Source organism: Pongo pygmaeus, chromosome 9, assembly GCF_028885625.2.
Source record: "Pongo pygmaeus isolate AG05252 chromosome 9, NHGRI_mPonPyg2-v2.0_pri, whole genome shotgun sequence".
Lineage (NCBI taxonomy): Eukaryota > Metazoa > Chordata > Mammalia > Primates > Hominidae > Pongo > Pongo pygmaeus.
Window position 1 is genome coordinate 114,691,411 of NC_072382.2, and position 27,331 is coordinate 114,718,741.

Sequence of the window (27,331 nt, forward strand, 5' to 3'; positions counted from 1 at the left end):
TGAAGTATAGCTAAAATCACTTAGTGGGTACTATGCTAAGCTGTTCAAATCCCCCCTTCAGGGCTGGAGGGCTTACTCCAGATGCTGGGGATGCCCTCCTTCAGCTGAAAAGAATGACCTCTCACAAGGCCAGGTTGCATTCTTGGGGTGGCTTGAATCGGGTGATCGGTCAATATGAGGATATTACAACTATTTTCAGAGCTCTCAAGGTGGGGCTGAGGCTTTGTGGTGCCTGCCCTGAGGCCCAATTTCCTCCTCTTTATTAGTAACCTGTTTATTTCCCTTCCCACACAGATGTTGATCCTGAAAGTAATTCCTAATAAACTTTCTGCACAATAAAAAAAAAAGGAAAATGAAAACAGCACCTCTTCTTTGATGCTTTACTTCCACTGATGCCAGAAAAAAATCATCATAACAACCGTATAAATAGATGATGGGTGGGATTTGCAAAACACCCCTTAAAGCTGTGCAGTGCACAACCCGCACAAAGGAGCACTGGTTCTATGTCAACCTCTGTCTCATTTCTCCCACGTTTGGGAGTCCCCAGCACCATTGAGCTGGATTGACTGATGAGTGCCCGCTAGTCCTTAACCAGTGCCTGAGCCAGCCTTGAACATGGAGGAAGCACATCAGTTGCCCCAGCCCTGCCATGTGTTAGAGTTTGTAAGTAATTTCTCATGTCAATCAGATTTGGAAGATGAGAAGCTAAGAGTGAGCTGGGAGGGTCCCGAGAGACTTTCACTCTTTAGCTTTGTGGTCTCAAGTTTACCTCCTGGTCCTTACACTTTCCTGGCTCATGCTCAGCTCTTTGGATAAGTCAGAGAATAAACAGATTAAGTTGGACTTTCTCAAAATTAAAAATGTTGCTATATGGAAAAAACACTATAAACAGAGTGAAAAGGCAACCCACGGAATAGGAAAATATTTTCAAATCATATATCTGATGAGAGATTGGTATCTACCACATATAAAGAATTTCTGTGACTTAACAATAACAGAACAAACAACCCAGTAAAAAAAAAAAAAAAAAAAAAAAAAAAACGGGAAGAAGATTTTCAGCCTCTCTTAGCCTCAGGTCTTAAGTTGTCTTAAGACCTGTCTCTTGTGTTGGTCTTAAGATGCTGTGTTTCTCAGACTCCATTTTGCCTGTATCAATAGTGAAATAAAGTTCTTAGGGTATCTGTGAGTCCTAAGATCAAACCTGGGGTCTCCATTGTCAATAACAATAGGAAAGAAGCCCTAATTTATTCCAAGTTCATTTTTCAAGTTGTGTAAGTCAAGCTAGTGCATAACGTCTTGGTGGTGCTGAGCAAGAGTTAACACCAATTTAATTGACTTTATAACCTGATAATAAAGTCCTCACATTAAAAGAGAAGAAAAGAAAACCGTATTTTAAGCCTCCTTCTCCCACAACCTTGCCTCCCTGCCATTATCCCACTACTCTTTCAACATCATACTGCTGGAGAGAGTAGTTCACACCACTGGCTTCTCTCTCCTCCCCTCCCTTTAATTCCCTCCTCATCATTCCCATGATGTCTCCTTTCCCCTCCATTCCATGAATACTGTTCCCCTAGGGGCCACTAAGGACTTTCCAATGGTCAAATTCAGGAAATTCTTTTAAATCTTCCCCTTTTTTTGACCACCTCAAAGCTTTCTTCTTTAGGTTTTGTGACATTGTCATGTTTCAATTTTCTTTCTAGCTGTCTGTTTTTCAGTATTTCATTGATAAGTCCTTTTGCCTGTACCTTAAACATTGATGTTCTCTGGGCCCTCTCTCTGTCTGTCTGCCACACATTTCCACTTGGATGTCTCTGAAACATCTCAGACTTAGCATATGCAGAGCTGACATCATTGCTTCTTTGCTTTTCACCTGGTCTGAATCTACCCCTCTTCTTTTGCTCCCTGTCAATGTTACCAGCCACTATTCAATCACCCACACTGGACCCTTAGCAGTTGTCACTTTCTCAAGATCTCTATCACATACACCCGTATAGCTCCACTAAACAAAATGGTAATCCCTCTCCGCCCCAGACTCTCTGTCCCCTTATCTCTCCTTATTGCTTTCCTTAGCACTTATCACCATCTGTACACTACTAGATGTTTAAGGGTTTATTCTCTGTCTTCCCCCATAAGAAGGAAATCCCATGAGGGCAAAGGCTCTACTTTGTCCACCGCTACATCCCCAGTGTCTAGAGCAGTGCCAGGCACTTAGTTGAGAATCCATAAATATTTGTTGAATGAATGAAAGGAACTTGGATTTCTTCCTCTGCCTCATACTTCCATCTTCACAACATACCCAGGTCCACCTGTTCTTATCTTATCTTGGAATTGCAAATCTGGGCTCCTTTTTGCTTCCTTTTCCACTGTCGCTTTCTTAATTAGTCCCTGTCACCCCATCCAGAGCTATCATGGCCTCCTAGCTTGTCTCCTTGCCGTGGCTGTCTTCTTAGACCATTCTCTACTTCCTCTCTAAAGAAGTTTCTCTCTAAAGCACAGTCTGGAGTCTCCTTCCTCTGCCTCAATCCCATGGATGTTCACTTTGTAGATGCTCATTAGTGTGTGCTTGACAGCCCGGGCCTCTCTCTGGGGAGAGAGGTCCAGTGAGGGCCACAGTTTTGTCCCATTTTAAAATGAGGATCAGGGAGGGATTGAAACGCAACACAGAGCTCACAGATGTAGGCACCAACTAGTGGAGATATACAGAATTGGAGACAAGTGACATATCCTGTTAAAAGAACTTGGGAGAGATACCGGGAGTGTGGACTGGAATGACTGGGGCAGCATTCTAGAATGAATCATTACAACAGAGATCAACCACTACACGGGGTAGGCAGGGGCTGGAGAGAGAGAGGGAAAAAAAAGAAATTCAGTCATGCTCAAGTGAGATTGGATTTCCACACTTGTCTACATTGAAAAGCTAAAAATAGGGACATTTTGGGAGAAAAACAGTGAAGAGTCTTTTAATTCTACTGACACGGACTATAAGGAGGGAGGTTTGCAGGGAAGAATGTGTCTCTCACTTTCAGGGGCAAAATTGGAAAAATTTTTATTTTGGGGGCCCCAACCTTCACTCTCTCCACTCCACCCCCTGCCTGTTCTCTCTATCTTTCCTCACCATCAAAACCTCTTTTTTAAGGAAAGAGTCTGATAACATTCATTTACATAAATCTGTAATATTTAATGTGGTGATTTTAGATGTTAGAAGCAGAAGTCTGAAATCAAAGACACTTAAATACAGCAATCATTAAAAAAAGACGTATATAATTCATTGCATCCAGCACAGGGCTAAACCCAGTGGTTGCTCCCCAAATATTTGTTGAAAGATGTTCAAAAAAGCATTATTTATATTATCAAACTCCACAAACAGTATAAATATCCAAAAATGGGGAAACCATTGCAAAATCATCCATATGAAGAAATATTACATAGCTATAAAAATATCTAGAAAAGCTTTTTAATGAACCAGAGGAATAAATGCTTATACTGATGTTAGGTAAAATCAGCAGGATTCAAATTGCTACTATAATATGTGAATTATAAAAATCATATGCACATACAGAAGACAAAATCTATGAGTATCTCTGGAATCTGTGGGATTTGGGGTTATTTTAGTTCTTTCTACTTTTCTGTATTTTTGAATTGTTTATACTTGGTATGAGAGAAATAGCCCAAAGGAAACGTTGTGCAAGATTTACTTGGGGGGAAGAAATACTTTTCAGGGGTCCCCGATAATTACACTGTACTGGTGTGGCCCACTTGGTCTATTATAGAGGAGGAAAGTGGGGAAGAGATGGGGCCTGTTCGGTAAGGAAGGATGGATGGTCTGCCAGCAGAGGATGGATTTTTAAAAACTGCTACAGCGGCTGGGCGCGGTAGCTCACGCCTGTAATCCTAGCACTTTGGGAGACTGAGGCGGGCAGATCACGAGGTCAGGAGTTCGAGACAGGCCTGACCAACATGGTGAAACACCCTCTCTACTAAAAATACAAAAATTAGCTGGGCGTGGTGGCGTGTGCCTGTAATCCCAGCTACTCAGGAGGGTGAGGCAGGAGAATCGCTTGAACCGGGAAGAGAGGTTGCAGTGAGCGGAGATGGCGCCACTGCACTCCAGCCTGGGCGACAGAGCGAGGCTCCGTCTCAAAAAAACAAAACAGAAAATCTGCTACAGGAGTGAGGAGGCCGACCTTTGAAGAAAAAGGGAGTACCCGGTAACATTAGTGCTTTAGTGCCTTTGAACTTATGCAGACTTCCTCTGTTAGAGGGTTTCAGTGTTCTAGGCTAATGGGTTAACCTGACATCTAGAACACCTTCCTCACATTAGTTCCTTACATACCCAAGCCTTCAGGTGCTGAGACATGATTCTTTTCACCCCGCTCTCTCCACCCCCTACTTTTGAAAACACGGGTGGAATTTTAATTAAAGCCTATTGTGTTGGTACCTCAGTAATATACATTAATATCTTTAAGAATTAAGGTCACGTCCCCATGTAAGAAAATATTATTTAATGACGCTTCTATATCATAATACCTATATAAAAGCCTTGGCTATTTTAATAAAGAGACCACAGATTTCAGAATTTATAAACAGGAAAACATTTTCTTCGGGTTATTTCTGGAAATCTCTTCCAAACATCGGAGTTTTCTTCTAACTTAAGTCTCTTCCCACCTCCTTCCCAGGGGATCTGCTGAAGGGTGTTGTATGTCTCTCTGTGGGAGAGCAAACTTCACAGTTAGGATAAAACAAACAAACAAACAATATCCAAACAACACCCAGCAACTACAACCCCCATCCCTCTCCAAAGTTCTAATTTCCCACACTTAAAATTAAGTCCTGGGTTATCCTTGTGTTTCAAGGATCTTAGAATCGAAATGGAGGGATTTGACAACTTTACCTAACCAAATCTAAAATTTTGCTTTTATTATTTACTAGTTATCAAAATATGCAAACTCCTGATTAAGGAAGGCTGGGTAGCAGGAGCGCCTGCGAAGAAGTAGGGTAGAAGTGTGAAAAGAAATCCCAGCTCTCCCAGGGAGACTGCGTGTGAAAGAGCCCGGCTCCCCCGAAAGCTCCAGGCCGCGTTTTGCAGGCTGCCGCATCTGCCTCCCCTGTCTCTCTTACCTCCTTGATGTTCGGCACTATTTGTGGCCGGCGTGGTGGAAGGACACAGTGAGGTTCTCACCCCCGCCCCCCGCTCCTCGCTCCCATCCCAGTTCCATCAAAACGAACACGGGCCAGCGCAAGGATCTCCGAGTTGCGAGTGTGCTGAGGCTGGTACTGTCACTCATTCTCCGATCAGCGCGTGAACGCAGCTCGGCTGCCGCTGGCAGGAAACAATTCTGCAAAAATAATCATACTCAGCCTGGCAATTGTCTGCCCCTAGGTCTGTCGCTCTGCCGCCGTCCACACTCGCTGCAGGGGGGAGGCGCAGAATTTACCGCGGCAAGAACATCCCTCCCAGCCAGCAGATTACAATGCTGCAAACTAAGGATCTCATCTGGACTTTGTTTTTCCTGGGAACTGCAGGTACATTTTTTTTTTTTTTTTTAATTCTCAATCTGGTTTGCTAATTACCCCTTCTTCCTACTCCTAGGAGGAACGCTATTATTTTGGGTGGTTTTACGTGGACTGCTAAGGCTGGTCATTTTCGTTTAGCTGTGAAAGGAGCGCGTCGCCCTTGCTGCCCAGCCGAACCCCGCTCCCTCCTGGGCTGCGCTGCACGGGGTTGCCTCCCCGCGCCGCCAGCGCCCGGCGCCCCTCCGGCGCGTCCGCCCTTCCCACTTTGTGCGCCCGCGGCGGTGGGAGCAGAGCTGGCCGGCTCCTGGGGACTCAGCGGCCGCGCTGGTGATGGGCAGCGCTCCTTCCCCAAAGGCGGGCGGCGGGGCGGGGGACGTCGCGGCTCGGGTGGTGCCGCCGCACGGGCTCGGATTCCGAGGGGGAAGTGGCTTGTCAGCCCCGGCTCCGGGAAGAGTGAACAATAAGGCTAGGGCAGCCGCCCCGGATCGTTATATCCCTGGGTCTAATAAAGTCAGGATCGCTGCTTTGCCTCCCCCGCCCCAGACGAATAACGGTTTGCAAAATGGGGCGAAATGGGCAGAATCGCAGGGCTGTGTGGCCGTTGTTGCACCCCAGTCGATATGACGTTAGTTTTTCATTTGCCAAATTGCTGGTTAGTTGCAAAGCCTACCCTCGGCCGCGAGCACTGAAGGATGGGAGGGTCGAGCGCCGCGTTTTGACAGGAGGAAGTGCAGAGGGGCGGAGGGCGAGGAGGGCGTGATCGGGGCTGCCTGGTGTGTGTGCGCTTGTGTGCGCGCGTGTGCCTTTACACGCGCCGCGTGCCCAGTGTTGCACGGGGCGAGAGAAGAATGGCAGGTAGCCGCCCGAAACACCTCGCCCTATCTCCTTTCTTTGGGCGAGGTTCCCGATCCTGGCAAAGTGTGAACAATAGGGAGCTGGGAGGAAGACAGTAGTGATGCTGCCGCGGGTGGCGGGGGTTGCGCCGCCGCCCAGAGAACCTCGGCAGTGGGGAGGGAGGTGCATTTCATTTTGGCTATTTCCATCCCGGCCTCCCTGGAAAATTCTTCTGTGCGTGCCCACCCTCCCCTCCAGCTGTCATCCCCCCACCTCCACCCAAGGATTTGCGCTTTAGCTCTGATGGACGGGAGGGAAGGAAGAAAAGCAGGGGCCGCAGAGAGCTGGGTGGGTTGGGCGGACATTCTGGGCGGGGGGCGTGTGCTGGGAAGCGATCGAGGAAAGCCGGGCGGAGGGGCGGTGTGTCGCGGTCGCAGCTGCCAGGTGCCGTTGTACCTGCCCTGGACTGCCGAGCCCCGGTTGGGGAGCGCACGGGGCAGGCCAGGGAGCATCCAGTGCGCCCCCTCCGCGGGCGGCACAGGAGCAGCGCTGGGCCGCCGCCTCCAGCCAACTCGGGTCCCTCCCATGGCGACCAATCAGCGCGAGGCTGGCTGGGCGGGAAGCCGCGAGAGGCTTTTATTGCGGCGCGGGTGGCGGCCAGGAGCTGCCAGGACAGTCTCCCGGTGCTCCAGCCTAACGGTCTCGCTCACTCACCGCCAAGAGAAACCCCGCCCTGCAGCGGGTCCTCCGCCTGCCCGGCAGTTTCCGAGGAAATAAAATGGAGACTAGGTGGTCACCGGGAGTGCTCGTGGTCCGGCCGCCCGTGCTCGCCCACTCTCGCCTCTTTCACGCCGACTTGGAGCATCCCACCGCCCCCGCCAGCGCTCACTCTCGCGCCGCGGAATCCGGGCCTGAGCGTGTCGCCGGGGAGGGCACCCTGGCAGGCACACCGACGCGCGTGCGCTGACCGGCCGGCCGCGGGCCGGGGGCGCTACTGGCGGCGGGGCGGGGCCGTAGCAGGGCCCGGAGGGGAGGGGTGAGGACCAAGCCTAGTCGGCCTGGCTCTGGGTCTCCGCTGCCACCTGGGCGGGGGCCACCCCGGTTATGCCGCTTTCCGCGGTGCCCGTAGGTGCCGCGACGCGACCTGTCCACATGGGGCGGGGGAAGGGGGGTGTTTTTGAGACCTCCTCGCCCCCGGGTGGGAGCGTGACAATGGAGCCCGGATATTTGGTGGGCCTTTTGGGGGATCGCCTGACGGTCCTTTCCATCATCGTGATGGGTACAGTCATCAGTATTTGGATCCCGCGGAAGTTGCAGGCCCAGGAATTCCCACTGGGATGTTCCTGGATGCCCAGGCAGGGGAGGCATTCTAACCAGTATTCCCTGGAATGAAAGCGACCTCCTTCCTTCCTGGCCCGGTACCTTGAGGATGGGAAGAAGGCAGAACGTGAAACACATACAAGGTTGCTTAACAAAAGAAAGAAGTTGAATGGTTTTCCGAAGAGAAATAATTTCCCATTAAAATGTCTTTTGTACCATAGTTTAAAAAAAAAAATCAAAGAATTCAAGTCAAAGGGTCAGAATGAAAATGAAAATATAACAACAAGTGTATATACATATGTATATATATCTGAGGTTGTTGTTTTTTTTTTTTTTTGGACTCAAATGTAGCATGTCCAGGGCAGTGGTAACTGAGTTTGTGTGCTCCGCTCGGTGCATATGAAAATTTACATATAAGGCAAGCTAACCTTAAAATATCAAGTGAGTCCGATGGGCTGCCCCTCTCCGCTTTTGGTGTCCTCTGCTCTTTAGAAATACAATGAAAGGTTGTGCAATTGCATAGTAAATTTGAGTTTATTCTAGTATAAATTTTGGATGTTTTGAAGAATTGTTTGCTTGAACGATCTGGAATGGTTAAGTCACATGTTTACTCGATAATTTTACAGTCTTCTGCCAGTTAAACTTGCAAGAGTCAAGGAATGGATAGGACTGGGTTTCTAACAAGATACCACCGGTTAAGAACAAAGAGCTACTTTACAAAAGCTAACATTGAAATCAAGTAGTATATAGAATATCTCTCACTAAGCAAATTAAGGTGCGCTTCCACAAAGTTTACTGTGAGCACAGTTATAGTGAGCCATATATTTTTGTTGATTTTCATTTTAAGATTGAGAATGTGTGTTTTTAAACAGAATTTCACTGAATGTAATAAAGGCTATATAAGAATGTGGAAAACCTTTCACAACTCTAACCAAATCGTAGAAAGATTATTTTCTTTCAATAAATACTAGCATATTTAAAAATATTAATAACTGATAATTTGTTTAAAATCCAACAGAGTTATTAAAAACAGGGAATATAATCCAGACATTGTAGACGTGTGGGCTATGATTTATGTAAGTTTTTGAGTTACTATTCCCTCTATAAAGATCTTAAAGATCTGCTAACCTAGCTAAGCTTTCATTAGTCTTTAATTGTTTTCTTAAGTTAATGCTTTATGAACGCCCTCCTTCTTTCCCTAAATTGTTGAACCTGATAAGTTCCTTCCAGATACCTTTATCTAGGATTTAAAAAAAAAAAAAATGGAATACCAGAAAATAGCAGGACATATTCTTGTTTAGTAAAGGAGGTTCCTCTAAGTCTTACTATGATAATTGATTAAAGTAAGAATATGTTGATTTAACTGGTGACTGGTTTCTTGAGTTTGATAGTTCAAGAATGAAGATAGTAATTGCAAAGAAAAAAATCCCACATCAAAACTAAAAAAAAAAAAAAAAAAAAAAGTGTGGGTGTGCTATTTGTAAGGGATGTGGGTGTTTACTGAAGGCAGCAATAAGAAGGAGAAATTAGTCTGTAGCACCCCCAAATTCCAAGTTTTGAACAGTGCTTCTGTTTGGAATCCATTTATCAGTAATTGAATTCCTCAGATAGGTAATATGTAATTTAATGGAAGTAACCTATATCTGTATTTTTCTGTCACAAGGAACAATGTCTTAATTGCCTTTCAAAATAAACAGCACCATTTTGTCACTCAAAAGCTAATCTTTAGACATGTTTTTGTTCACTACAGAACCCAGTTTCTCAAATTATAGAGAGCATTTTGTAAAATTTACACTGCTTAAATAATGGACTCTGGAATTTCTGATGCAACCACTTAATTTTTCAAGGTGATGAAGCCTCTGTTGAGTATGAGTTTGATAAATTTCTCATATTTTTGTCTTTAGTATTAAAGAACTGTGGCTGCTCTCCAGACTGAAAGTGGCTTCAATACTACTGGCAGACTTCCAAAGACATTTTACAGACAGTCCTTTCTGACTTAGTGTAACATAAGTGATTGAGTACCTGTTGCTAAAGAATGGGTTGCACTTTTAGGATCTTGAGCTTGTGATGGAGAGCAGAACCAATTGGCAAGCCAGGGAGAGAAGGGATCGCACCTGCCCCTGTCAGTCTGCGGGAAGAGTCATAGACTAGGAGGAGACAAAGACATTTTATAAAGGCTCTCCTGCACCAGTTCAGCATTGCTTTTTTGAGCACACACATGTTTTCTGGTGTCAAGATAAATATTTTAATGTAAATTCCATAATTGATCATTTTTCAATTTAGCAGTTATAACATATAGACTAAGGAATGTCTGGAACTTTAAAAGAAATGGCAGCACATTATAGGGAGCATTTTACTGATCTTAAAACTAGGTTACAAATTACACAAAATTGAAAACATTAATCACGTGGCTGTATAAAATGAGGTCATTTGAGCTTTTAATAAAAGTCACTAAGGTGAAAATTCCTTTGGTTAAAAAGAAAGAATTCTAAGTAAAATTCGGAAGAAGAAAATTTTACACGTTTCATAATATACTCAGTCACTCTGAACAATGCTGTAAGAGATGGTCTCTTAGGAAGGAGGAAATGTCCAAGGACCTCTCTGAATCCTAATGATTAGGTTTCTATGAGCTCCAGAGTTTTTACTATTCGAAAACATTGTAGTGAAACCATTTTTAACAATACGGGTAGATATGCTTACTACTTACTATAGGGTAATAGAATACAGAAGTCAATCTGAAGGTCATAGTCCTGTTGCCTCTAGCCTCTTTTGTTATTAACTCTTGGGGCCAAACCTTAAAACCATTTGCTGATGTAAAGGGATGTAAATTATTTGGCGTTGGCAGTGGTGCCATTATGCCCTTTCATTTCATGTTGTTGAAATACTGTCTCTCAGCTGCAGATGCTCATTAGGAGCATTGCCTTTTGATGTTGGTCTGGGTGCCAAATGGCGGCCTTTCAGGCAGTTTCAATACATTACATTTAAAACGTGCTCAGGCCATGTCTACATGCAGCCGCTGAGTTAACGGATTTTCAGTTGGGTAGACAACTTTTCCTTTCCTGCAGTGTTAATTTAGCTTCTAAGCAATTGGAGACTCCAAGAGGACTGCACTAAAAGGATAAGCCATTTGGTGTATCTTGTGTATGTGTGCTTTTGAAAAACAGATTGTAATAAACCCATTATGCATTCTATTTTCTTCCAAATATATGTAACACTTTCTTGAATTCAAAGATTGCACGGCTGATATGATTTAAAAGGCTTCTATGTAACCTATATTCCACTTCGTACTCTGAGGACTTTTTGATTTGTAGCTGCAAACACGGGTAACAGCTGATCTTCCATTTTCTATTTGGCGTCATTCCTGAGATAAGGTGTAAAATGCCTTTTGTTGTACATTAATCTCCTCCTTTGGTATCTGATTACCTCATCATTTAAGAATATTCGTAGTAATGTCACACTGTTTGAGATTGTGTTACATTAGGTATTCTCTTAAATAGTTGATCAAATATGTTTATTGAGTGCCAGCTTTTTATCATCTGCTCTGTGGGGAATTAAAAGGAGTGAGATGACATAATTTCTGCTGTCAGGGAACCTTCGGAGTAGTAGAGACTAGAGATTAAGAGAGGTAGATAACCCTGGGTTGAAACCCCAGACATATCCCTTACTAGCTGTCTGATCTCGGACAAATGATTTAACTCCTCCAAGTTTCAGTTTCCTCTTCCGTGAGATTGGAAAATTACTAATGCCTACTTGTTAGAGTTATAAATATTTTAGAGATCTTAGGACTTCAGTGCATGTAAGCAGTGTTCATTAGTGAGCAAGAAGGATATATATGGATCTGGAAAAAATTATTTAGACATAGTGCCTTCTTTTCAGAAGGATTTTAAAAAGGGTATTATGATAACATGACTCCTTCAGAGATTAGAACTAGGCTTAAAAAATTGGTCACTAAATATGCCTGCAATTCCGTGTTGGTTGTGAATACTTCAGAGAAAAAAATGGCCTGATTATGAGGTTGAAAACCGTCAGCATAAGGGTGGATCTAGGTTTTGTTGGGCCTGAAGGGTATATAATTTTGAGGGCCTTCTTTAAGGAAAATATAAAACTCTTCTTGCTTTTGCGAAGTTTAGTTGAATACATGACCATGATAACACATTGCCAAGTCCCAGTCCCCCAGAGCCTTGGAAGGAGTCCATGCAATTGAGGAACCCTGAAAACTTCTGGCCCTTCTTTAGCAACTATCCTTTTGTCCACTTAGACCCACTTGCTTGGGAATATAAACTAATCGTTCCAGTTTATTAAACGTGGACCTCATAGAGGTTGTTTGTGTAGTGCTTTGAAGATTAGAATCATATATTGAAGTCAAAGTCATCTTTAGAAAGAAGTATTTCACTTTTATTTGACAGAAAATCTTAAATGAGATCTGAGCTGATTTGATATTTGTCACTGCCGATATTCTTGTAAATTACTAACTAGAAGAAAATAAAGCAATTGCTATTATTATTCAAATGAGTGAGACGTAAGTGCCCGATTGGCAGGGCAAGAAGTAGTTTTGCCAGCTAAAGGCATATGATATTGGAGAGGAGACTGAAGATTTTGTTTTAGCTATCTAAAAGGAGATAAACTGGATATATAATACCAATAATTATATCTTAATCATCACGTTATGGTTTACAAAACACTTTGATATGTGCTTAATCTTCACACTAATTATTTAGTAAATATTGACTGAGTACGTGTTCTGTGCTGGGTGTCAGGAATAGAGCGGTGAACTAAATGTACATTGTCCCTGTTTTCATGGAGTTTCCAGTCTAGTAGTACAGAGAAATATAGACATTAAAAAGTAACACATACATTTATAATTACATATTCAGATTCAAGTCTAAGAAAAACCCAGGATGAGAGATTATCAAGGGGGATTAGGTGGTTGGGGAGGTGAAGATGTAACATTTAAACAACTGTGAAATAGGAAGAACAGATGGTATTCTCATTTTAGGGCATGATTGATTGACTACTTAATTCAACAAATGTTGAATTACAACAAACATTCCTGAATTCCTTAATTCAACAAAACTTTGTGAAGTCTGGAGAAGGTCAGATAGCTTCAGGAATTGTGTGGAGTTTCACGTTATGAAGTCCAGGAAAATATACATCTGCCTTTAGAGCTTACCACCTGGAAGGAGGGGAGAGAGACATACTATACTTAAAAATAGAGGCATGAAGTAAATGCTGTTGGGCCACAAGAAAGGAAGCAATTAATTCTGCCTGGGACTCCCTCAAGCTGGGCTTGGGAAAGAGTTGCTTTCATTAGATGGAGCAGGAAGAAGGGGTGATCTGGGCAGAGCAGACACCCTGAGCAGTGGTTGAGATCTGAATCTGGTTGTACATGGGGAACAGTGTGAGAGTAGTGGGGAGGAGTAGCCAGAGATAAGGAGAAAAAAAAAATTCTGCAAGTCCAGATTGTAAGTCTTTAAATGGAAACTGAGCCTGAGAAAGGTTAAGTGACTTATGCAGGTGGAGCTGGGACTGCAACTTGCATTCGTTGTCTGAATTTTATCCTTTTCTAAGGCAAGGATAATTTGAGTATATATAGCATCTGAATACATGCCAAGCAAACAGGAGTTCCTGTGGCTTCTGGACTGAGTCTGACCAAAGTGTGGGAGGAGTGATGGGGAGGAAGGGCACTATTCAGAGCTGTGGTCTGAAGGAAGCGTCCTGCCATTCTACAAGTTGCTGTCGTTCTGAGCCTGTTTCCCCATCTGTAAAATGGGGTCAAGGACACTTCCCTTGTGGGTCTTGGTTAGCTGAAATAAAACCACATATGTAAAGCAGATATAAAGTATGTACTCATTATGTGCTTTAAAAAAGTTCCCCGTGGTCAGATATTTTATTTGAAATGTTTGTTTAAAAAGGTGTACAGTACTCTGAATATGATGTGCAAAGTTCTGTGCTAGAGGCTTAGAGGAAAAATAAAATAAATTTAAGGTTACTATACTGACCCTTTCAGGTGGTTGGAGAGGAAGCACTTTTGCTTAGTTCAAGCTGCGAAGAAATCATGAAAGATATTGTATCAATAAGTGCCCGAATGAAGCAGGCAGGTAATAACTGGGAAAATTGAGAGGCAAAAATCATGTCTATTGGTTTTAATGTCTGGGGGGGAAAAAAGGTATAGAAAAGCTAGAACTTGACCTGGACCTCCACGGATATGAAGATAAATAGGGAGAGAGGGCCTGTTTTCCTGTAGGATGAGATGGATCTGGCCAAAGAATTGCTATTGAAGAGCAGTTAAAGGCTGGATCTTGGGGCAAGCCATATTTAAATCTTAAATGTCAGATAAAGGAGAGGAGTCCTGCTGGAGATGATAGAGAAATTAAAATATATATATATATGTTTAAGAGGATAGTTAGCAATAGCAACTGAGCGTGTGCTGCCCAGGCTCTATGTTTGGGACTAGCTGGGAATTAGCAGAGAGTTAAGTAGGAACAAATTCATAGAGTTCATTGCAGCACTTGAAGGGAATTCTGGTTTTATATAGCATCCACTATGGTGGTCAGACAAAATGAAGGGCTAACGAAAGGATTTTTATTGCTGTGTGAAACATCAACTAGATGATACTAGGAGAAGGGAGGCTAGTGAAGTCCAATGAAAGTATCTTGCTTAATTAGTAGGAGCACTTGTACTAATGGAAAGGATACTATTGGGCTTAGATTCAAAAGATCTGGGTTCAAGAAGTTGCTCTGCTACTAACTAGCCAAGTGAATTTATATCAGTTATGTTACCTCTTTGAACTGTAACTTCTGCAATTGAATATAAGAACAAAATAAGATAATATATGGGAAATGCATTGTAAATGAAATATTTCACAGCTATACATTTTATTAGTAGACAAGTTGCTGAAAAGATAAATAAAAATCTAATTTTATGTACTGCTAGAGGTGCTTGTTTGGTTAAAGAAACCCAACTATGATATATTTTTTAAAGCAGGTAATTTTGGAAAGATACGCTTGTGATGATTTTGGATAAGGATAAAGGGGGCATAGCTGAGATGTTAGAAATAACAAAGCAACCAAGGGTAGATGATAGATCCCAAATGGTCGATGACTGAGAGGAAGAAAGATCTTTGAAGTTACAAACTTGAGGAAATTAAATAATCATGGTACTGTAAATATGATGGAGAAATTAAGGGACAGGTTAGGTTTTAGAAAAAGTTTGGGCCTCCTAATACCTTAACTTGTAGGTCAGTATTTTTCAAACTATGGATGATGAAATCTATTTAACGGGCTTCCATATACATTAAAAAAGAAAGAAGTGAGAGAGGAAGGAAAAAGGGGAGGAAGGAGGGAGAGAAGGAGGGAAGAAGTGGAAAAAGAGAGTGTTTTATATAAGGGTAAGTACTGCTTTGAGTACCTCAATTTCTCTCTCTCTCTCTGTGTGTAATATGTAACTTGGTTGTGGTGGAAAATACATTCTTTTGGCTCAGGTCAAAAGAGTTTGGAAGCTACTGTCATCGAAGGAAGAATGTAGGATCAAAGAGAAGGGTGAAGCAGTCTGTAGTGGGGTGAGAGTACGTCAGAAGGTATAGAATAGAAACTGAATGGGTTGTGAGGGTGGGGAGGAAGAAATGACAGCAAAGTTACGTATTGAGCATCTAAGCAGTCAGTTAACGACAGGGTGTGAAAAAAACAAAACAAATCAAACTCTAAATGTTATACCTTTTTTTGAAATGGTATCTCACTGTGTTGCCCAGACTGGCCTCAAACTCCTGGGCTCCTGCCTCAGCCTCCTGAGTAGCTGGGACTGAAGGTGCACATCACTGTGCCCTAAATATGGTACCTTGACCTTACAGAGCTTACTGTCTGTTTGGGAATGAAAAGATACCTGGGAATACCGGGTAGCATCTACAGCCAAAATATGAGGCACTTAATGTTTCAGAGTCAGGATAAATATTGCCTGGGAACCAGAGGGTGGTTACAGCTGTACATTCTATTAGTAGACATGTAGCTGAAAATTATATAAAAATCAAATTTTATGTACTGCCAGAGGTCCTTGTTAGATTAAAGAAACCCAACTGTGATATATTTTCTAAAGCAGATAATTTTGGAAAGACACACTTGTAATGACTTTGGATAAGGATAAAAGGGGCATAGCTGAGATGTTAGAAATAACAAAGCAACCAGGAAGGGTGGATGATGGATCCCAAATGGTAGACGACGGAGAGAGAGAAAGCTCTTTAAAGTTATAAGCTTGAGGGAATGAAATAAATATGCAGACACTGGAGAATTCACACAGCTTTAGGTGAGAGTTGAAGGAGACTTTGAAGGAAGAATGTATCTCTGCTGAGAGGAAGGGTGGATGAGGTAAGTATGTGTGTTCCATGTTTGGGAGGTGAATGGAGGAAGCCCGGTTAAAGAGACCAGGAAGACTCAAAGATGGTAGTAATCTATATTTTTATATGTTCGGTGAAGAGAAAAACACCATGAGTTATGGTCAGTACTTTGTGGGGTTTTTATCATGCCCACAAGTATTTATGTGGCAGTGTTTATGTAGCACACAGAATGATATCTTGCCTATAATTCGGAAGGTAATAGTGAACAAATGAAGAGAACCAGAGCTTAGTGGCACAAAAGCCTAGGTTAGAAAAGTATAATAAAGTGAAGTGAAAGAAAGTTGGAAACAAATAGTATATATAGGTATAATCCCAATCTTGTTAAAAAACATGTCTTTCACTCACCCTGTAATCAAGACTGGAAGACAGTAAATCACTATTTATGTTGTCTGAGTTTTTGATAATGAGCACATATTGCTTTGCAAAACAAATAGTGCAGTAAAAACAAGGGCAGCAGTACTAAGGCTGGTTAAAAGTATAAAGTAGGTGAGAATTAAGTAGAAACTTGGAATTTGTGTCAGAGGAGAGTGGTGATGTCAGAGGGATTTCAGTTGAATGGTGAAATTCAAGTTCTTTACTTAGAGTCAAAGATTGAGGAAGAGCTGATGTCCAGGACACTTGGCAAAGAAAGAAGGAAAGGAGGGCTGCTAGTTCGGGTGACGGCTTCATGATGAAGCTTCCTGGGCTTATTGAACTATGCATTACCATGGAAAAGAGCCAGAGGGAGGGGAGAGGTGATGCACAACCTTTGCGAAGGACAGCAGGGCAATTTTATGTCCTGTTATTAGACATAAATAGCATAATATGTTATTAGACATATTATGTCCTGTTATTAGAGGAAATGAATAAAGTTAGGGGTTTTCCCCAGTGACTTCATTTATCATATGAGTTGATTATTTTTAGATTCAGTTTTGTCTTCTTACCTCATTGCCCGTGGTATTCATACATTTATTTCTAGACCTTTAAAAAACGTTTCTATAGCAAAATCTTTTGAAGCTTCTTCTGCATGTCACAAATTGGATGTGCTGTTTTTATCAGATCAGCACAAGAGTGATTGATTACTTTTCTAATGTTCTTTTATTCATTTTCAATTTGAGTGTCCATTCTGTTCACAAGAGAGGCTGCCAGTCACCAGTTAAGCTGCAATTGCTATATAAGAATCGGACTTACAGTACACCATAAAGGTGTATTTTAAGCAGCCTTAAAGGCCTGTTATCATGGGCATAAGAAGATGGAAATCCAATGAAAGCTCTTTGGTTTGGGTACATAATTATAAATTTTCTTTCTTTCTGAATTTAGTATCTCCTTTTGGGGTTGGAGGCAATGCATACTGCACAGGGTGCCCCATGGACCTTTGGTATCAAACCCACATTTCGAACCGTGACTTTCCTGCTTTTCATGACCTTGAGCCAGTTATTTAATCTCCAACGGTCAGTTTATTTATCTGTGAATCAGGGATAATACCCAACTAATAGGGTTATTGTGAGGATGAAATGAGGTAGTTTATACAACTGTCTGGCACATAGTGAGCTCAGTAAATTTTTTCCCATATCCTTTCTTTCTGCTAAAGTTCACAGTGAAGGGATATACAATTCGTGTTGGATTTAAGTATTGATTCTAATGAGAATCACATTTTCCATTTATTTTTCATTATCTGAGAGTTCAGGATCACTGTGAGTTGCAACTGAGTTGGAAATGCCATGCTTAATTGTGGAGCTGTTTTACCTCCTGTGAAAGCAAAGCCTAGTAGATCTTGATTTTGAGAAAATTAATATTTAAAAAATTAAAAGTGGTTTATCTAGATTCTCCCTTCCATTTGCATAGGGTTAATATCAAACCTGTCAATTCACTATAATGGTTGAGCCATAAAATTTAGTATATTTCAATAATGGTTGCTGCTAAAGATCATACTGGTGACACTTCATTAATCTGGAAGTCACTTACCTGGCAACCCTGATTCTTTGAAACATGAAGAATGAAGAAGTAAGGGAAAGAAGCCTCTGAAGAGCTAGCATAGCGTCTTTTTCTTTCTTGATGCAATATCTTTCATATCGCTGAGGAGTTCATAACATTTCTCTTGCTTCTTGTCTCTTTTTGTCTGAATTTCTCTTTATTATGTTTGCTGTCGTATCTCCTTTTGTGTTTCATGTTGTTTCATTTAACTCCTCAAATTCTAATGATCCCTGGCTGCCTATTAGTAAAGAGTGAGACCCTGAAGAGCTGTGGGGCTCAGTGTGGGGTGTCACGCTGAACGACTGTGCAGAAACTTGGTTTATTGGGTGGGGGACATCCATGTATATTCATGAATACTTACATTTTCTTTTGGACTGATGGACTTAAGAGAATCAAAAATTTTGCAGCAGGCAGGGTATAAGTCCGACTACTATTTTTCTCTAAGCTGAATAGGAAGAAATGGATTGGGGGGTATTTTTTTCTTCTGTAGTCTAGACTTCATTTAATTCTCCTATTTTCAGTAGGGTGCTTCTGCCCTCAACAAAGTCTGGTATACACAAGGACAAAGTGCATCTGGTTCAATCTCTCTATTTATAAAAATTGAGCCTTCTGCTGGGGTGAGGGGAGTATGGGAGAAGAGATATATGGCTGCCACCCTCCTGTAGCTTACAGTTTGTGTGTGTGTGTGTGTGTGTGTGTGTGTATGTGTGTGTGTGTTTGAATTAGTGGTGTGAGAGGCTCTACTGACTTTAATTTTGAAGCAGACTCAGAACCCACTGATGACCTATCTCCTTCAGGGTTTCTAATTGCTAAAGTCCAAAGCGGACTTTTAAAATCTTTTTTGAAATATTTTATCTTGCACGTTTTAGGGTAGGATCGTTGAGACTGAAAGAAGCTTGCAGTTCTTAAAGGAAAAGGGACATGCTCTAGGGGTGCATCAAAGGCAAAAACCCAAACAGAGGAATGTTCAGACAACTTCAAGGGATTGACAATTTAAAGAGTTTTGAGGAAACTTTTCTGAACTGAAGCATTCTCAAGAGATTCCAAAGTGGCCTGAGATTCCACATTTCTTAGATAGAAAGATGTGGACTTGGCAGTGATTTTGCAAATCAGAACAAGAACAATTTTATGAACACGTTGGCAAGTGGCCATGTCTCAGACTTGTTGGGTAGTTAAATGTCCACTAGAAACATTGACTTAATCCAGTATTTATGAAATAACTCGTGTGTTCTATGTAGTTGGTCTAGGAATTGGAGGTAAAAGATGAATACCCTTCGGCTTTGTGAAAAATTCTAGACCATGTTCGGAAAGTTTTTTGTTTACACTTGTAATATTTATGCCTGTGGGATGACAGAAAAGACAATCTTGAAATGTCAGAAAATGATAAATAAGAGTTATTTGTTATTTTCTCAGAGTTTTTTTCCTTTTGTGTATGTAACTGAAAGTTACTCATCACATGTTTAAAATTTAAAATTTTCATCAAAGAAAACCATCTGTCATAATGAAGTAAAAAAGGGACATTATGTGATTTTCTTTGAAGATAAGGGATTGAAAGTGAGTCAGTTAACTGCCCTAGATTACCATTTGAGGTCATTTTGAACTAAATTGGCTTTGGAATCAGAATTTAAATTACCTGTCAGACTCAATTAAGATAACTGGTCATGAAGGTAGTTCATTCGCCTACCTTCCTTCTCGTAAAAAGAATATTTTTATTATTTGTATTCCTTTATAACCAAGTTAGACATAGGCATTATTTTTGAGAATATAAACATTTCACACAATAATTGATTTAGGCATTTAAGGGTAGTTTTGTATCTAAATAGGAAACCAGAAAAATCATTCACTATTTGGTGTTCTAGAGATATTCACAGTAGATCCTTTTGAAGTCGCTGGGAGGTAAATCAATATATTACTGAGTTATATTTTTGCTGCCCTGTGCAATATTAAGAGAATAGTTTTCACAAACAAACCCCAGCTAAAGTTATTTAGTCACAATAATAAAAGTATAATTGGACATATTTTAAGAAAACATAAATTATAAATATGTGCAGTTATTTTAACAATTTATGTATTTATTTCTAAATACTAAACTTTTTGTTTGTGATAAATGAGTATAAAAATATGTATGCAATTATATACTCTTAACTTGCTCAACATGAGAGATTTAAAATGATGAGTTCCACTGTGAGTTTAATCTTCACTTTCATCTTTTTATTTATAGACTAGAACAAATAAATCAATACTTTTTTAATTATAAATTTTTAGTAATTGAAAATTATTAAATGTACAAAGGAGGAGAACTTTTAGAATTTAGAAGTACAAAGGAGGAAAACAATTTAAACCTAAAGATTAATTTGGTAGGATTGGTTGTATGTCTGCGGCTGTCTGGAGAATCCAGGTGCTTAAGTGCCTTGGACTAGCTGGACACTGGAACTTCACAGGGAAACAAAAATGTCTGGAATGACTTGTTGATGTTCTTGAAATGATGCTAATATCTATTCTATAAAACCTGAAGGTATGTAGATATTATTGTCTGTTTCGAGTCACGTGTCTTGGGATTTGGGACTGTTGGCGAGAAGATCGGTTTGATTTAGACCATGATAGGTATTGGTCTACATATATTTTTGAAATATTTTGGCTAAAATGCAATTTGATGTGGTAAGTCTTATCCGTATCTAACATTTTATCTTAAAACTATATCTGTAGAAGTTGTTTTTTAAAAAGAACAGAAAAATCGAGTTGCATTTTGGTGTTTAATGCATTGATTTTAAAAAATTATATTCAGAGCAAAATGTTTGAGTTTTTGGTGACTTTTTTCCTTAAAGCATTAGGTGCAAATGTCAGGTAATTCTATGATTAGAATTGTGTCATGATACTTTGTGGGTGAAGACAGTCCAAAACCAAAAATGATGAGACAAGTGAAATCTTTATTAAGGAAGGCCTAACCGCCATATCAGATAAGTTTGCTTTTTCTTGGAAACTTTGGTAAAAAAAAAAAAAAAATCACCTAGGAAATAATGTGATTAGAAATGCTCCTTAAATGTGCATATGTGTTTAATCTGTTCTACAAAGATATTATTTTCTTTGTAGCATTGTTTTATTGAACAAATTTTGTTAAATTTTCTATTAAAACAGTCTTATAATGATTTAATAACAATTTGGAAAAGTCGCAATCTTTATAAGCGTATATGTAAGTGAGATGGATTACTATTAAAATGCAATTTCTAGTACTACAGCTCTTTTAGAATTTGTCTAGCAGATTTTCTGGTTTTTACCATGAAAGAAATGTCATTTCTTGTCTTCATTTGGAATTTATAAAAAATTTTAAAAATCACCACATTTTCCAAAAGTTCATGCCAGACAAATCATTCACTATTTAAAAATGAAGTGCAATTTCTTAATAAAAAAGTATAGATTGAGTCTTATCCCATACAAATGAGTTTCCTAGATTTGGAAAAAAAATTAATACATTGGAATCAATAGTTGACCACAGATTTAAATATGATACAAAAGGTTTAAAAATCTAAATTGTCATTGTTTACAAAATATTGGCAAATTAGAGCTACAGCGCTTGGTGTTATTGTGTAATCTTCTGTTTAAAAATAAACAGTGGAAATAATTGTAGAAACCTCTGGGCTTAGAAAGGCTTGTTGGTGGTTCTTCACATCCTACTAAAAAAGCAGGCTGTCTTTGCATATTAATCACTCTGTGAAAGGAAGCTTGCCTTATTTGCATTGTGCATGCACTAAGAAGTCCAATAGTGCGCCTGAGAAAAAAAATGGGGGGATTGTAATTGTTGTTCTCAAAAGGGTTTTTATTCTATTCAAGTGGAAAAGCTGAATACTGGAGAATTAGTGCAGTGTTTTGTGGAAGAAGAGTCCCTTTTGGCCACTGCATTGCATGTGGTGCAATCCCAGCGTGTAAGGATCCTGAACGTTGGGGTGAAGAGGAAAGTGACTCATCTTTCTATGATGCAATGTTCTTGTACATCTCTATAATTTTCTAAGCATTTTCTCCTTGTTATGTATCCAAAAACAGGTAGAATGAAATTCTGAGAATATATGCCATATTGGAAATCTCAGGAGAATTAAACATGAACCAAAAAATCTAAATATAAGTAGCTTGGGTTTTGGGAGTGGGGTGAGATGGGGACACAGAACCCAAAATTAAGCAAATTGTATTTAAGTGTTATTGTTTTTAGAAAATATGTGATTCGGCTAATGCCTGGAAGATATTTGTCCCCCAAATTGATTTTAAATGATATTTTTGACATTATTTTAGTAATAATGGCATGTTTTTTTGTTCATTGTATTTTAAGACTCAGTGGTTGAATGTAAACATTGAGAATAAAGAGAAGAAATGTTCTTAATATTAGTGAGGCTTTCTTTTAATAAGACTGTGTAAGATGAGCTACTTATAATGTTTCTCTTCTATGGTAAAACACTCTTCATGAAAGCTTTTCCTGATCTCCTAGTTCTAGCTGGCAACAGCCACATTAGCCAGTACAGTTTCCAAAACCTCAAAATGTACATTAATTATTTTGGAGGTCTGTTACTTTGGACTGGTTTAATATACTTTACATATTTTTAGCATCTTTTGAAAAATTCTGCACAGAATACGGCATTTCCAAGTAGATTTGAATTTCACAAGGGGGAAAATATGTCATTGTCTGTGTTCACATATTTTGACAAAATGATTGTGTATAATCATGGAGACAAAGCTTATTGTTTTAAATGATTTTGTTAAATACTAGAAAGTAGTTAACTGAATTAAAAAGTTTCATACAGGTTTCCTAAAAACCACTTGGCTTAGATATATTTAACTATCTGTGAAACTACTTGTTATTATCCTCTTTACTATTGTATGGATTTGGTTGGATTTTGACTGTTGAACACAGATCCTCTGATGACACCATTTCGATTTTATTTGAATTGCTTTCTGTAATATTCAACTACATGGAAATTGTGCTTAATTTGGGCTTATGTAGAGTGGTCCATAGACTTTGGTTGTGTTTGGGTTGCTGTTCTGAAGAACAGAAGTAGCCAAGAAGTAGTCTGAAAAAGTAGAACCATAAAAAATTAGACTGGTAGAACAAAAAAGAAAAAAAAACTATAATTTTTACCATTCAAAAGTCCTTATATAGGTTTCATAATAAATTTTTTTCCAAAATATTACTGATGTACTTATCCAAATGTTTATTATAGACATGTCAAAAGACAAAATTACAACGAATTTAGTTATAAATCTAATTGTCTTTTATTTGTGATTCATAAATTGGGGCAGCCTCCATTCAACAAAATAGAATGAGAGCTCCCACTGAGCAATGGCAGAACAGTGGGTTTGAAAAGTGGGAACAAGGAAACAACTATAGAAAAAAAAAACTGGTTAACATCGGGTTACTTCCGGTGACTTTTTTGCAAGTTAAAGCAGAGGAGACATCTTTATTGCACTGACTCAGGTTGACTGGAATCTCCTGTTTTCAGGAAAACCCAATCTGTTTTGGGATCTATCTGCTTCTTTAAAGTTTCAGTTTGATTATATGGCATTTAGCCTGAGTGACTCCATTTTGGTTTGGTCTGGTCTCTTGGGGTCGGGTGCAGAAGCTCAGTCTAAAACAATGGGCTCCCATAATTTTTGTTTAACGGACATAATTTTTAGGATTTATACTTCATTTAAATTTGAACCTTTTTATAAAAATCTGAAATGCATAACACAGTTTTAGAATTGTGTAGACTTCATAAGTATGCAAAACAAAAACAGCTGGTATCAAACACCACATGATCACCTCTAAATTCAGAAAACACACTTGACAAAATGCGACACCCCTTCAGGATGAAAACACTCATTAAACAAGGAATAGAAAGCACTTCCTTGACCTGATAAAGGGCATCTATGAAAAATCCAGAGCTAACATATACAAATGGCCCATAAGGACAAATGGCCAAAAGATGCTCAACATCGTTAGCCATCAGGGGAAATGTATATCAAAGCCACAGTGAGATACCACTTCACACCCGCTAGGATGGCTAGAATCAAAAAGACAGATAACAGCAAGTGTTAATAATGTTGTGGAAAAATTGGAACCCTCAAACACTGCTGATGGGAATGGAAATGGTGCAGCCTCTTTGGAAAACAAGTCTGGCAGTTCTTAAACAGAGTTACCATATGAACCAGCATCTCTGCTCTTCCAAGAGAAGTAAGAACGTATGTCCGTATAAAAACATGTACACTAATGTTCATGGAACATTATTAATAAGGGTCAAAAAATGGAAAGAACCTAAATGTCCATCAATTGATGAATGGACCAAAAAATGTCGTATATTTATACAATAAAATATTGTTGGGAAATAAAAAGGAATGCAGTATTGATACATACTACAACATGGCTGAGCCTTGATTCAGCATTTTAGTAATGTGAGATCCTTAATTGTGTTAGCTGTTTGTTTGTTTGTTTGTAACCATGAAGGTTTATTTATTTATTTTTCAATAGTTTTGAGGGTACAGGTGGTTTTTTGTTACATGGATAAGTTCTTTAGAGGTGGTTTCTGAGATTTTGGTGCACCTGTCACTGGAGCAGTGTACATTATACCCAATATGTAGTCTTTTATCCCTATGAAGGTTTATTTTAATCCTAGCACTTGTTAATATTTATCCTTAATTCTTACTAACTTTTAGATTGTGGGTATTATATCTTCATGAGAATAGCTAAAATAATTTTATTTGGATATTCCTCAAAGAACTATTGAATGTGAGCATGCTAAGATTACCCCTGGCAAAATGGAAAATGCCTAGCACCTGGAAGCATCTGTTTCTGTCTGTCTTCTAGGAGAGAGGAAACATTTATGTCTTCCATTTATGTATTTTGACTGGGGAAAATTTTCCCTTTTATTCTGGGGAGCTGAATGTAGAGGATAAGTGAATGTAGAGGAGAATCACCCCTTTCACATATCTAATAGCTTTACCATATTACTACAGTAGTATCTTATGTTGTATGCACTGATTGTCAATCTCTTCTCCTCATCACCATTTTGATAGCTTAAGGCTTATCATTCATTCTCTGTGCATAGAAAAAAAAAACGAAATGATGTTTCCCAGTATTTTGTAATCTTTCCTTCATGGATTGCAGAAGAAAAGTGTTTGGGTTTTGTCCCATTCATCATAAAGCGGTACACAATAGATACGGTTGCATTTTAAAGCAAGGCTAAGATGGATTTAAGATGTATTTCTTGTCATGAGAAACGTCCTCCTCAGTAGTCTTAAATAAAATATTAATTCGATAATTCTGCAGTGATTAATATGAAAATGGTTACATAATTCTTAGATGGCATGTATTGTGTTGGGCTAACACCACATTGCTTTTCTAGAATACTGGTAAAGAATATCTTATGTGACTGCCCTTTCACTAAAAGCACAAATCTTTACTAGTGGTCTTGAGCTAACTGGAACTGCTGTAGATCGCTTGCAAATTTTCCACTAGGATGCTTTGGTGTATTTGGTGCAACTATTCCCACAATCACTTAGAGTAGCCATGCAGAGGGAGCTAACCCATAGGAAATTAAGGAATTCGAAGAATCTTTGAAAGTTCATCTTATTTAACTTCTTTAAAAGAAAATTTGCGAACATCTCAGATAAGAATCAGTCTTTAAAAATAAGACATCTTAGACATAGAGATGGAGGTTAAAGTTCAAAGGTTTTTTGCATACAAATAAAATTAGTTGTTGCCTTTCACTAGGTGGCTCTCTTTTTTATTTAGAGTGAGTTCAATGTTTATTCAAGTAAACAATCAAGTTTTGATGTGCCTGTTCAGACAGACATCTTATTTTATGATACAGGTGGCACCAAGCCCATTATGTGACTTTTCCCCCACAAGAAGTTTGTAACTTACTTTGGCAATTGGGATGCATTTCCCTATAAGATGTTATGTGTGGTGGTTTTGTCCGGATTAACCAAAATGCAAATCTTCATACCCTCTACAGTGCCTAGCAAAGGGTCTTGCACATAGGTGCAAGTTGTCAGAGTTGGCTCAGTTTCACTCTGAGCCCCTTGTAGGTAGCCTTTATTCATTCCTGCATTCTACATGTATTTATGCCTTTGACTGAGAGGTAAGATCTAAAAGAGGAATAGATATATCTGAATTCATTTGTAAAAAGGGTGCTAGCTGGGAATGTATGCAAAGATTTGGTGGCAGTGAGTAAACAAGAACTGGGGATGGCCTTGCTCATCAGATGGGGAAGTAAGGAGGTCATTGCAAGCAGTAGATTCTGGGGATGACTTGATGGGAGCATGTTTTGGGAAGTTGGATTTGTTGCTCTTCTTTTGGAAGCTGGGAGAGATTACAGTCTGGAAAACCAGTAGTCAGGGGGTAGGAGGAGCTACTGTAGAGGCTGTGTGAGGTGATGGGAGGTGGAAATGGAGTTCTGATTGTGAGATGTAAAGGAAGGCATTATGCAAGAAATACTACAGAGGGAAGATTGATGAACTTAGTGACTGATTTGGATATGCAAGAGAGGAAAGAATGGAGATTATTTAGATTTCAGGTGAGGCGCATGGTAAGAGTAAATGTCACTAACAACAGAATTGGGGAAGGGGAAAATAGGGACTTTTAATTTTTTTAAAAAAGGTAATAGTTTGGCTTGGGCAAGGTGACCCTGAGATTAAAGTGGACTGTCTAGGAAGAAAAGCCAGGTATACTGCTGGAAATAGAAGTCTACAGTTTTTAGGAGAGATCACATTAGAGACCTAAATCTGTAGTTATTTAAGTAGATGGTTCTGGAAGGATAAGTCCATTTAGAGAGAGAAGCAGAGAGGACCAGGAACGGAACTTAGCCAAGCACTTACACTCTGAAGATGGGCAGTTTTCATATGTAATAGTTATTAAAAAGCAGTACCAAGTCATGTAAGCAAGTTACTGTTTTGTATATTTTCAAAAAGAATTAAAACCACAGAGCTGCCCTTTTTATATTGTGGTACTGCTTTCAATTCTTATTCTCTTTTTAATTCACTCTGTCTCTGTTTTAATGAAGAAGTTTGTTTGCAGTCCATACCAATTTCTTGTTGGGGTTTGTATCTTTTAGTGCTTTTGGTAATAACATAGCTGATATATGAAAGATTGTGTAGCTCTCATTGATTTCAAATTTTCAGGCATTAATGAAATTATATTCCAGGATAGCAGGAGAATTGTAAATAAATCCATAAACAGCTACAGAAAATGATTTTGAGAAATCATGAAAATGAACAAAAATTTGGATTTTTTTTTTTTCAATTAGGAAGAGGGTGAATTCTTCTCCCAGGAAGATGGGGGAACTTAATGCCCATCCTAGAAAA

General features: G+C 39.7%; 1 protein-coding gene, 1 long non-coding RNA gene and 1 pseudogene across 25 annotated transcripts in view; 2 read left to right on the forward strand and 1 right to left on the reverse strand.

Moving 5' to 3' along the window:
• Positions 1-3,274: 3,274 nt before the first annotated feature.
• LOC134740280 (uncharacterized) lies at positions 3,275-7,318 on the reverse strand. Its single transcript, XR_010127636.1, has 3 exons — positions 7,063-7,318; positions 5,119-5,336; positions 3,275-4,706 (listed from the first exon to the last, which is right to left on the reverse strand). It is a non-coding gene; the product is annotated as an uncharacterized LOC134740280 (long non-coding RNA).
• Positions 5,156-27,331, forward strand: part of NCAM1 (neural cell adhesion molecule 1) — a 316,585-nt gene continuing 294,409 nt past the window's right edge. For 6 of the 24 annotated variants that reach the window (XM_054438636.2, XM_054438644.2, XM_054438645.2 and 3 more), the window contains exon 1: positions 5,335-5,523. In XM_054438636.2, the coding sequence (XP_054294611.2) occupies positions 5,472-5,523 (52 nt within the window). In that variant the 5' untranslated portion in view covers positions 5,335-5,471. Of the gene's footprint in view, positions 5,272-5,291; positions 5,524-27,331 lie in introns of those variants that run through there. The other 18 variants (XM_063671428.1, XM_063671430.1, XM_063671431.1 and 15 more) reach the window with 7 other exon arrangements.
• LOC129009116 (U7 small nuclear RNA) lies at positions 21,233-21,300 on the forward strand (annotated as a pseudogene).